At 38.4% G+C, this 12,962-nt stretch overlaps 1 protein-coding gene across 2 annotated transcripts in view; it reads right to left on the reverse strand.

Annotated features, from left to right (window-relative positions):
• Positions 1 to 12,745, reverse strand: part of slc23a4 (solute carrier family 23 member 4) — a 26,156-nt gene extending 13,411 nt beyond the window's left edge. The window contains exons 1-4 of one of the 2 annotated variants that reach the window (XM_090231780.1): positions 11,712 to 12,745; positions 11,369 to 11,450; positions 5,943 to 6,077; positions 5,409 to 5,566 (exon numbers count right to left, since the gene is read on the reverse strand). In XM_090231780.1, coding sequence (XP_090087906.1) covers positions 5,409 to 5,566; positions 5,943 to 6,077; positions 11,369 to 11,416 — 341 coding nt within the window. In that variant the 5' untranslated portion in view covers positions 11,417 to 11,450; positions 11,712 to 12,745. Of the gene's footprint in view, positions 1 to 5,408; positions 5,567 to 5,942; positions 6,078 to 11,368; positions 11,529 to 11,711 lie in introns of both variants that reach the window. The other variant, XM_090231790.1, reaches the window with a different exon arrangement.
• Positions 12,746 to 12,962: the final 217 nt, after the last annotated feature.

A 12,962-nucleotide genomic window follows, 5' to 3' on the forward strand; every position in this document is an offset into this window, starting at 1 on the left:
TAGTTTTTTTTGTATACATTTGCAAAACTTTCTAAAAACCTGTTTTTGTCTTGTCATTACGGTATATTGTGTGTAGTAGATTGATGAGGGGGAAAAATCAATTTAATCAATTTTAGAATAAGGCTGTAATACTTTCCAAATGCACTGTATGGGTCGATCTTAAATTGTGGTGGCATTTGCATCCTCCTTCTTTTGCAACCATGAAACACACTGGAGTGGCTGCTCGTGGGGTTATTGAACATGAAGCCACACCCGTCTCACTCGCATTATAAATTCAGAATGAGAAAGTGTAGGTTATAGAGAATTATTGTGACACAAAAATAGAAAATCATTCAATTAAATAATGAGTAATTTATATATATATTTTTTTATTTATTTTACCTTTATTTAACTAGGCAAGTCAGTTAAGAACAAATTCTTATTTTCAATGACGGCCTAGGAACAGTGGGTTAACTGCCTGTTCAGGGGCAGAACAACAGATTTGTACCTTGTCAGCTCGGGGATTTGAACTTGCAACCTTTCGGTTACTAGTCCAACACTAGGCTACCCTGCCGACCCCATATTAGCCTAATCGAGGTGTAAATAAGGCTAGCCTACATTTCACATTCCATCGTTTTAACACAGTTCTACCTCCGACACTGCCAAAACATCTGCTATGCAGATATCGGCAAGCGCAGATCTGATATAATCTAAATTTGACGAAATATGTTAAGATTTGTTAAATATTTTCAACATTAGTGTACTGGTATATTGCGATCATCTTTGAATTCTGGGACTTTGTTTTGTCAATCTATGTGTAAATGATTTAAATCTCAGTTCCAAAATACTTCAATAATATCTCACAGCTGTAATGTGCTGACTGCTCAACCGACAGGATTTCCGGTTTCTAATTTTCCAAATCTGGAGTCAATCTGATTTGTGCTTCATGAGAATAATTTGTAAGTATTTTTAGCATTAGCATGCTAAAGTTACAGTGCGGGCATATTTCAAGCAGCAACTTATGTTATGGAGTGTATCTGATGTATGGTTTAGGAGGAGAAAATAATTGCAGATGATTTTGAGCATTACATACAGATGTAGGATCTTAATTTAAACCAGTTTGCTACAACAGGAAAATAGAGTGATCAAATTAAGAGTGATCAAATGAAGTGATCAAATCCTACATCTGTAAGTCTTTGTGGAGTGGAGTTACAAAGGGTTTAAATGGACATGTAAAATCAGATTTGCTTATTTATCAATAACTCAATCAATCCCTTAGTTTTGCTCAGACTAAATCAATCATCTTTGCTTGAGTTATTTGACCATGTCAGCTTTGCTGTGAACCCCTAAAAAGATGATAGAATGTTTGTTCCACTTTGACATTAGAGTACTTTGTGTAGATCGTTGAATTGTTGTGTTTATAATTGAATCCATGTTAATTCCACTTTGTATCACAAAAATGTGGAAAACCACTAATTACAAATAGTAACAAACGTTTTTGTTTATATTGAACAATTTATCAATGATAAAACATAATGCAAGTCCTTTATAGTGCAAAATATCATTTTTATGCATTGTTTAAAGTAGTTAGGGCAAGCAAATTGGCTTGTCCCAGTCCTGACCCAGTAGAATTGTAGTGACATTTTGGGGATTTAGACATCTCTATTATTTTGAATGGTAGAAAGTAAAAAACGTATTTAGTATATTGCATAGATCAATAAAACAAAGAAGGCTACTACAATACATATTTGTTTGACAAATATAATATGTGTCCCTTAGTTTTATGTAATTGGTGTTACGACTTTGAAAATCATTCATTACGGCGCAGTGGTCTAGGGCACTGCATTGCAGCGCTAGCTGTGCCACCAGAGATTCTGGGTTCGCACCCAGGCTCTGTCACAGCCGTCCGGGACCGGGAGACCCATGGGGAGACGCACAATTGGCCTAGCGTCATCCGGGTTAGGGAGGGTTTGGCCGGTAGGGATATCCTTGTCTCATCGCGCACCAGCGACTCCTGTGGCGGGCCGGGCGCAGTGCACGCTAACCAGGGTCGCCAGGTGCACGGTGTTTCCTCCAACACATTGGTGCTGCTGGCTTCCGGGTTGGATGAGCGCTGTGTTAAGAAGCAGTGCGGCTTGGTTAGGTTGTGTATCGGAGAACGCATGACTTTCAACCTTCGTCTCTCCCGAGCCCGTACGGGAGTTGTAGTGATGAGACAAGATAGTAGCTACTAACAATTGGATACCACGAAATTGGGGAGAAAAGGGGGTAAAAAAAAAGAAAGAATTAAAAAGAAAGAAAATCACTCATTACAAGGATTTACCAGGACCTTGAGCATTCCCTGAAGTGGCAAGCGGTTATTGCGGGAGGGATCTATATTAAAGAAAATTATGAGCTAATCACACCTTTAGTATGTCATACATTTCAGGATTCCATTGATGATATGGGCTGTCTAAATTTAAAGTGTCATTGGTGTTACTCAATTTAAATGAAAGGAAATTGCATTGTGAGCTAAATGTATTAATGAAATCACATTAGGCCTCAGTTTAAGAAAAGCCTCAAATACCTCAAATGTGTCATTGGTGTTACCGTCGTTACTACTCCTACTGGTGGCACAGTGTTGATAATGGTCACAATTATTTCAAGTCATTAAGCTGCCTTATTAGTTGATTTAGAATGGGAGGATGTACATTTAAATTACAAATATAGAACATTAAGTACATGCTCTCTAAAATGCCACCAGAAATTAAGAACCGCCCATTCAGTATATTCTTGAAAGTGTATTATCAGATTATATCAGCTCATCATGGTCTGGATATAGATTACATAAATTACATAAAAACAACACAGTTAACCTAACCTACATTAAGCTTGACGACTACAGTGCCTTCAGAAAGTAGTCACACCCCTTGACTTTTTCAAAATGTTGTTGTGATACAAAGTGGGACTAACATGGATTTAATTGTAAAGAAAACAATTCAACGATCTACACAAAATACTCCAATGTCAAAGTGGAACAAACATTCTATCTGTCATGTATTGTCATGTTGTGTCTTGTTTCTGTCCTTTCCCTTCACCCTGTCTCCCTCTGCTGGTCGTTATTAGGTTACCTTTTCTCCCCCTCTTTCCCCCCAGCTGTTCCTTGTCTCCTCCTAACTACCTCGTCACCCCTTTTCCCACCTGTTCCCTTTTTCCCTCTGATTAGTCCTCTATATCTCTCTCTGTTTTTGTTTCTGTCTTTGTCGGATTCTTGTTTGTGTTATTCATGCCTGAACCAGACTATCGTCATGTTTGCTGCAACCTTGTCCTGTCCTGTCGGAATCTGCCGGTCCATCTGAGCCTACGTATGTTTTGTTATTAAAGAAGCTCTGTTTACGTTAATTCGCTTTTGGGTCCTCATTCACGCACCGTAACACTATCATCTTTTTTTAATGGAAACACTAATATATTTTGATTTCATTAGTATTAAACCCCTGAGTCAATACATACATTAGAATCACCTTTGGCAGCAATTACATCTGTGAGTCTTTCTGGGTAAATCTGTAAGAGTTCAGCAAATCTGGATTGTACAATATTTGCCCATTATTCTTAAAATTATTCAAGCTCTGTCAAGTTGGTTGTTGATGATTATTAGACAGTCATTTTCATGTCTTGCCAGAAATTTTCAAGCCGATTTAAGTCAAAACTGTAACTAGGCCACTCAGGAACATTAAATGTCATCTTGGTAAGTAACTCCAGTGTGTATTTGGTCATGCATTTTAGGTTATTATCTTGCTGAAAGGTGGATTTGTCTCCCAGTGTCTGTTGGAAGCAGACTGAACCAGGTTTTCCAATAGGACTTTGCATGTGCTTAGCTACAGTATATTCCTTTTCTTTTTATCCCCAAAAAGCTCCCTAGCCCTTGCCGATGACAAGCAAACTCATAACATGATGCAACCACAACCATGCTTGAAAATATACTCTTCTTATTATAAAGAGTGGTACTCAGTGATGTGTTGTGTTGGATCTGCCCAAACATAATGCTTTGCCACATTTTTTGCAGTATTACTTTTTTTGTTGTTGCAGTTTTATTCTATACCAGTTTCCTTCTTTTCACATCGACATGTAGGTTAGTATTGTGGAGTAACTACAATGTGGTTGAGCCATTCTCAGTTCTCCTATCACAGCCAGTTAACTCTGTAATTGTTTTAAAATCACCATTGGCCTCCTGCTGAAATCCCTGAGCGTTTTTTCGTCCTCTCCATCAACTGAGTTAGGAAGGACGGCTGTATCTTTGTAGTGACTAGGTGTATCGATACAGCATCCAAATTGCAATTAGTAACTTCACCATGCTCAAAGGGATATTCAAAGTCTGCTTTTGTATTACATTTTTACTCATCTACCAAAAGGTGACCTTCTTTGCAAGGCACATAGATGGGGGTAGTCATTCAAAAATCATGTTAAACACCATTATTGCACACGGAGTTAATCCATGCAATTTACGGTATTATCTGACTAGTCGAGCAAATCTTTACTCCCAAAGTTGTTTAGGCTTGCCATAACAAAGAGGTTGAATATTTATTCAGCTTTTCATTTTTTATAGAATTGTTCAAAAACAGAATTCCACTTTGACATTATGGGGTATTGTTTGTAGATCAATGGCACAAAATCTAAATGTAATCTATTTAAAATTCAGGCTGTAACAACAAAATAAGGAAAAGGTATAGGGGTGTGAATACTTTCTGAAGGCACTGTATACTTCACCACTCCTCCTGCATATGACCAAGCAAATCTCTTCTATTGACCCCATGCCAATTCAGGCTCAATGACCTGGAATTGTATGAGTGGGGGAGCTGAGCTCCATTACCAGTTCTTCAGTTAGAGATTCAGCTCGATGGCTTTAATTTCACAAAGACCCAGTGCCCAGTCGAGAATATGCTATGGTGTGAGGCTAATGCAGCACACTGACCTGAAAAACTGGCTCTGAATATCAACAGAGGCTTAGAAAGAAACGTGAGAGCTCATACTGTACAACCTAGCTAATCAGATGCTTCAGCAAAATCAATCTTTACAATAAACGATAGTCTACTGCTGGATCTCCTGGAAAGCATGACAACCAAATCAGATATTGTGTTTTGCCTTAAGTAAAATTCCAGGAAATTGCCATGGATTTTATTGTACTTTGTTTTGATTCCCACATGACGCCTCACCCTTTTGATGTCTGGCAATTCATGACTAGTATATTCCCTTATACAGTGTCATGGTTGGATGACTCCAACTTGATATTGCCCAGGATATCTTATCAAGGTCAATCTTTATTGACCAAATAAACAATAGACTCCCTTGTACCTTCTTCTCCCTGCTTTTGGCCCCATTTATGTTCACAGACACTCGGTTGCTGTTGAATAATTTGTCCAAAGCCATATCCAACCAACCACAGCTTCACTCACCTGATTCCGAAGGTGACCTGCAGCAGGGTGCACACGCCTGACACAAAGAAGATGGTGCTGATGAGGTGACCCTGGGTCAGGCCATCGTGCTGCAGACACAGACCCTGAGACAGGATCAGAGGGATGGCAATTATCCCCCCAAACGCTGTCAGTAAATGCTGAGGAGAGGGGGACATGGAGGTAAGAGAGGAAGAAGAGATGCACTCATGACGGTTACATCCACTGATACTGAGGCCAAGATGAGCAGATAAAATCACAGGTACAGGAACAGTACTTGCCATCAGCCTCAACAAAACTCACACAGTTGAATCTCTTAAGATCTTATTCTTGAGGCCCTCATGTGACTTTGTGATTTTATTTTTCATTTGCAGCCAAATTCATCCTCAAAAACTAGGTTAGTTTGACTGTTCATCCAATTGATTACATTGGCTGATCAAATCAATGGAATCCCAAGGAGGCCCAACCTCTCCAACCTCAACCAGTGAGAAGGGAACCCTGTGGCCTCCAATAAAACGGAGTAGGGATTGGATTTACCTGGATGCCCAGGATAATGCATAGGTACCAGGCTGGGACGTCTGTGACACAGTAGGCCAGCTTGTTCTTGTCATCCTCCTCAGAGAGTTCGGAGCCCTCTCCATCATTCTCCAGCTCACAGAAATGTCCATGAATCTACAGGACCGATAGCAAGGTCTCATTCATTAGGACAATGGAAAACATTTCATTCTGCAACGGAATAGGAAAATGTGCGTCTCTTATTGGCTAATCCAGGTAGTACCTCCCTGTTTCCGTGCATTTTCTTCTGTTTAATCCCAAATGGGCTGACTCACAGGCATAACATTACCCATACTACAGGAATATCACCAATAATACAGGCATAATATCACCTAGAACAAAAGCGTAATATCACTCATAACTAGGGTTACAAAGTTATCAGTAATTGAGCAAAGTTAACGAAATCTTTAGTAATTCTGGTATTTCACCCATCGCTCAGCCCCGCCCCCCCCCTGGTTAATTATAATTCAAAAATGTAAAAAAAAAATACTCCCTCAACAGGCTCTACATTTCAGAAATCACAGTAGCAATTATTCCTGGTGCACTTAAATTATTTTTGCCATTTCAATATTTATTTTTTGAAGAAAACTGTTTTTGCCCCGGCCTGGCTTTCATGTGATTTAAACATGAGCTTGTGCGAGGTGTCAGACTCAACAACAGTCGCTATCCATTGGAGCACTCCAATTGGTTGCCCACAATTCTGAGGTGGGGCATAGCGAAAGGTCAATTAGCAGGTAATCTATGGTAATTTTGGTTATTCATGCTTAAATTCAAGAGAAAATAGCCTAATTAATGAAAACAAACAATGGCAATGGCAAACTCTTGATTTGTTTCACTTGCCACAAGTTTGGCAGCAAAACATTTACAACAAAGACATATTGACTTCATAAAATAAATAAAAGTGTGTAAAAAAAAATATATAAAGAATATCATGCTGAAACCCTCATATTAAACACCAATGGTATTCACTAAGTTGATGGTTTATATTTTGGATAATGTTTTCCAGCTTTGTCATTCTATTATTACATTTTGTATCATCTTATTCGATATATTTTACATGTGACAAGGTCACACAGAGGACTAGAGATAATTACAGACACGTGATAATCTGAAGTACCCAAAAGGGCCACTAGATGTCTTGTGATAAATTAAATACAATCCTTGAAAGTTACCAAAATGCTGGAAGTTTACAGTAATATACCCTCCGTTTGCAACCTTAACCATAACACAGGCATAATATCACCCATAACACAGGCATAATATCACCCATAACATAGGCATAATATTACCCATTACACAGGCATAATATTACCCATAACACAGGCATAATATTACCCATAACACAGGCATAATATTACCCATAACACAGGCCTAATATTACCCATAACACAGGGATAATATCACCCATAACACATGCATAATATTACCCATAACACAGGCATAATATTACCCATTACACAGGGATAATATCACCCATAACACATGCATAATATTACCCATAACACAGGCATAATATCACCCATAACACAGGCATAACTTCACCCATAACACATGCATAATATTACCCATTACACATGCATAATATCACCCATAACACAGGCATAATATAACTCATAACACAGGCATAATATTACCCGTTTACACAGGCAAAATATCACCCATAACACATGCATAATATTACCCATAACACAGGCATAATATTACCCATTACACATGCATAATATTACCCATTACACAGGCATAATATTACCCATTACACATGCATAATATTACCCATAACACAGGCATAATATAACTCATAACACATGCATAATATAACCCATAATATAGCATACAACCCAAAGGGGTTTTCAATGATTTACTGAAAGTGTGTTTGTTTACAGTCAACATTAAGACATTCTGGAATCCCATGTCACGTAAAGTAGTTGTAGTTACGAATCCCTTTTTGGCCCGGCAGTTTAGGGGGGGATGGTAACAAAACCCGTTACATAACTCATGCAAATTATAAATAGTGACAAAGTAAAAGTGCGAACGAAAAACCACAGACAACTTAATTACCGTCAAACACTCAGGGTTTATTTGAAAACACAATGTAAAGGGGGGCAGGAAAAGGGGCTGAGCTGGACCCAAGGAAAGAAACATATCCAAAAACACCCCTAAGCTAGACTAGCCTACCTAGACTGCCTTAAGGTACAGCTAACAAACTGACCAAAAATACAGTGGGTGGTCCGCCCAGTTCTACCTAGTGTTCTTAGACAAAGTAGTCCTACGGGTAGTGTATGCCCATGGGCAACTTGTCTTGGTTCCCCCTTTTCCTACCATCAAACACCATAACACAAACAATACTCACAGGTGGGGACAAAGTGACCTGGAGGCGCTAAAACAAACAAGAGAACTACCGAGAGATTGTATGACAGAGATATTGACAGAGATATTGACAGAGATATTGAGCTCCAGAGGAAACAACTGAATGGGTTTTTAAACCAAGGGAAAGGAGATGTGATTGGGTAATGGAAACAGGTGGAGATGTGTCTTCTGATTAGCGACTGATCGATGACTGATTGGGGAATGATGATTGCCACCTGTGAGGAGGGGAGAAGGAGAGAAACGAAATACACACACACACACAAACACACACACACACACAATACCTGTATCCGTAACAGTTGTGCACCAACGCTGGCCTATCAGTGTTAGCTGAATAGATTGCCTCAGAGATGCATGTAGCCTGTTGGCATGCGTTAGCAGTAACTGTTTATTTTAAGGTATTAGCAAATAATTGGCCAATAAAACATGACTTCTAATAACACAACACTTTTCACAGTCAATGATTTGCACCAGAGAGCCGTACAGTATGTTCGTTACGCATGAGGGACTGGAATGTTGAGGCTCAGGTGATCATCAAGGCTGTACCATAAGTAAACAACACTTCTCAGCCTACTAAGAATGAGCACCTTCATTCTGCTTCACCAGACCCATCCTAGAGTACAAATTCTTTCATTTCAAAATATACATGTGACTGTTGGGTTGAAATAGCATGCACGTAAACAAGCCCCATTCAAAGGTGCTCAAGTCACTCAGTTCTTATGAATTCACTCTGACTTCTGGGAAATGATGACTATTCTAGACCGTTTTTACAATGGTAGGCCTACGCAATCTGGAGAGCACCACCTGTGTTATGCTATGTGGTTTGGTAAGAGGAAGAGATCAATATATTACCAAGGCTGAAAATCACAGGGAATTTGTTTCTTTGTTTGAGTTTACACATTAATCTATGTCAAAACCTATACACAGGGTCAGGGAGTAATGGATCACATCTAATCCATTACATGTAAGGGATTACAAAAAAAACGTTAACTGTATTCTGTTATGTTACCAGCCAAAATATTGTACTCAGATTACAGATACTTTTGAAAAAGTAGAAGATTACTTTTAAATTGAGAAAGGAGGTTTGCAAAAAACAATCTTTGACACTTTTTCCCCCCAATTACATTCAAATCAGCATTGAAAAAAGGCGCAAGTTTAAGTTTGTTCAACCTGAGCGAGTCTGACCAGAAGTCAGAGAACACTATGACACACCAAATGGGTTTGATGGATCGCAGGAAAAGAGCATGAATAGGCTTTTGTAGACTACAGTCCAATGGTGCGACTGCTGTCGGCTTCCAAAGATTATCCAACTTGAATAAACGCTTGGAGGTAAGGATGACAGCAGTGGTGTAGTCTACGGCGATACGTATGTCATTTATTATTGTTATCTACATAGCGCATTGATGTGAATCACAATGCTGCTCTCTCATTTAGCTATTTTTGCCCTACGGATTGTGGTTGTTGTGGATGGCTGTTCACAAATCTAAATGTGTATTTTAACCCAATAATTATTGAATTCTAGAAGTTTAAGGAGCCTATCAATCATTGTTTTTTTTTTTAAACCAGTGGACAGCCAGCGAAAAATGCGCTCTTGCAACAGCTGCACAGTGCAGATCCCAGCCTACGGAATAAAAGTGAGGCTTTTATTGCTCAATCTAATTCATACTGATAAAAACATGTAATCCATACTGTAGGCCTAATGGACACATGTTCAAACTCGCACACTTTCTATAGACTTAAAGGGACCATCTGTAGTTGCTACATCCATTTTTGGACTTATATATAAGTCATATATACTGTATATATACATTGATTCTTGAAGAATATAACCTATAAATGCCTCATGAGCTTAGTTCAACTGCCACACTCCATGAGAACCCAAAATATAAGCTTGTTTTTCTCCAATGTTTGCAAACATTGTAAATGTAACAAACACTGTATAGCTTCATAGCATAGCTAAAACAATAATGTTGATATCATGGATGGTCAGTCCTTGCATCCATAGCTCTGTCTATTAATCTGAGAGTAGTTACATTTCTCCAGGCCTACCCGTCAGCTTTCTACCAAAACAGAGACGGGGCAAGCATTTTGTTATTGTTTCATCTGTGGGTTTGCCCTTTATACAGCTGCATGTTATCAATATATCAAAGTGTCACCAACAAAAAGGTAAACAAATGCAGCATATGTCATTCATTTTTCACATGTAAATAGCACTTTTCATCAGCTCTCAAAGCATGCCATTCCATGAGGACAGCATTTTTTCTACAACTCAAATCAATAAGCGGAATCAGTAAAATAAGCGGAATCATGACAATAAAATAGTAAACAACAGCGTAGGGCTGGCTAATAAGTCCTTAGTTTTGGGGTCATGCTCAATCTATACTTCCATATTTCCAAGTCCTATTCTGGAAGATCAAGGGGTATAACATTTATTGGAATGACTGGAATTCTGATAGACTTTGTTTTTTAATGTAAAGATATAATTGAATTGTATTATTATATGTAGTAGAACGTGATGGCTTAGAAGAAGCCTACATAACCAACCCATAAAGTAAAATGTAACATCCATATATGGCCAGATATGTAAACTTTAACATTGGTGTATCCTGCAATAGATGTTGTTCAGTTGGTAACATATATTTTTGTCTAGTTCTAATGCCGCTAGAGGGGAAAGTAATCTAAAAGTAACTGAATGTAATCAGATTACGTTACCGAGTTTGGGTAATCCAAAAGTTAAATGACTGATTACAATTTTGGACAGGTAACTAGTAACTGTTACAGATTCCATTTAGAAAGTAACCTACCCAATCCTGCCTATACATGTAATAGGTTGCACTTGCAAACCTATGTAGCCCAAAATGTAATATTTGTGTAGATAAACATCTCTAAAAGTTCCAGGCTTAAAGCCAGTACATGTAACATGTCCTGCCTATACAGTGTGTGTGTCCATAGGTCCAATAAAAACATAACCTCTACTCATAGCCACAGCAGAAAATGTCAACATAATCCTCCAGAAGTGGAATAAATGTGTACATACTCACAGCAAATGTGTCGTTTTCGAGACCATTGCTTTCCTGCTCTGGAGACATGGCTCTAGTCTGGACTCGGCTAGGATACTGGGTCCTGTGAGTTATGAGTGAAACGTCTCAACAAGAAGTGTACTACCTCGACCTCTCTTTCTCTGTCTCTCACAATGGTTAACTATTGGAAACAATAACACAATAAGAGACCGTAACACTCTACTGTAGTACCCATTTGTACAGTATAATGTATTGTAGACCGGCCCCAATTTATCTACAAAAGATAGGTATGCCTGCTCAATGCATTAAATTTCCATCCAAGTGTTAAGAAATGTCCCCTTTGTAAATAAACCTGTCCACTCACCTGACCGTGTGTTTGCCTCGAGTAGTGTCTCTGTTGGCTCTCTCCTTTCACTTCAGTGATAATCACTTGATTATATGACTGGCCACCCTTAATAGCCCCTCCCCCATCCTCATTTATTCAGAGCGCTGTCAATCTTGCTCAGATTGGAGAGAAAAGAGAGTGTGTTTGTTCTCGAAGTTCAGCGGGTAGAGCTATGGAGAGAGCAGATGCAGTGAGGGAACACTGAACAGCGTGACTTCTCTCTCAGTTGATTTGACAAAAGCAGTGCAGTAATGGAAGATGGCTAAGTAACTGCTGTTTGACTTGACAGGAAACTAAACTATAGCTTTTGTAGGATAGCACAAAGCTCTTCAAGTGTTGGTGCAGTGTTCCTAGACCCTGAGATGTGTTTAATCCCTGAACTAGTGTGTAGCAGCTAATTTCTGTATGGCATGTGTTTGTCATAGAATGTTATGTACAGGTAAGTGCACTTGAGTAAATGAGGGATACAAAGTATATTGAAAGCAGCAGAATTTAGCTTTTTCCTGGAATCTAGAGCCATAATGTCCAAAATATGTCTATTTTTCTGTGTATCTAAGCATACCTCTTGATCTGTCTAAATCCACCATTCTGCACTAACTGTCATTTTTATTCAGACAATTTGGAACAGCACAAATAAGTAATCATAACATTTAAAACTATATAAACCTAAAAATACAAAAATAAGACTCAAAAAGACACTCGAGCATCAATACATTACCCATCCCCCCAACATTGTTGTTGTTTCTTTACTATCATTAACTGAAGACTGATAGTTTTTATCAAATATTCTCTGTAATTAGTTAGTGTGCGATCAACTGATTAATCACATAACTAATTAACTAGGAAGTCGGGGCACCAATGAAAAATATTCCGATTACAAAGTTATAATTTCCTAAAATAACTTTTCAGATATTTTATCTGATCAATTAGTCTTCGAATTAATGAATTATTTACTGTACCTCACGTTAGTCTCATTCCAAACATCGTAAATTGTTGGTTATCTGCACGAACCCAGTCTTCACTATGAGTCATCCATACATCAATTGTCTTAAATAATTTATTTATTACTAAGTAATTCACAAAAAAAAAAATCTAAATCAAATGTAATTATATAGCCCTTCGTACATCAGCTGATATCTCAAAGTGCTGTACCCAGCCTAAAACCCCAAACAGCAAGCAATGCAGGTGTAGAAGCACGGTGGCTAGGAAAAACTCCCTAGAAAGGCCAAA

Source organism: Oncorhynchus mykiss, chromosome 1, assembly GCF_057628025.1.
Source record: "Oncorhynchus mykiss isolate SJ-2025 chromosome 1, ASM5762802v1, whole genome shotgun sequence".
Classification (NCBI taxonomy): domain Eukaryota; kingdom Metazoa; phylum Chordata; class Actinopteri; order Salmoniformes; family Salmonidae; genus Oncorhynchus; species Oncorhynchus mykiss.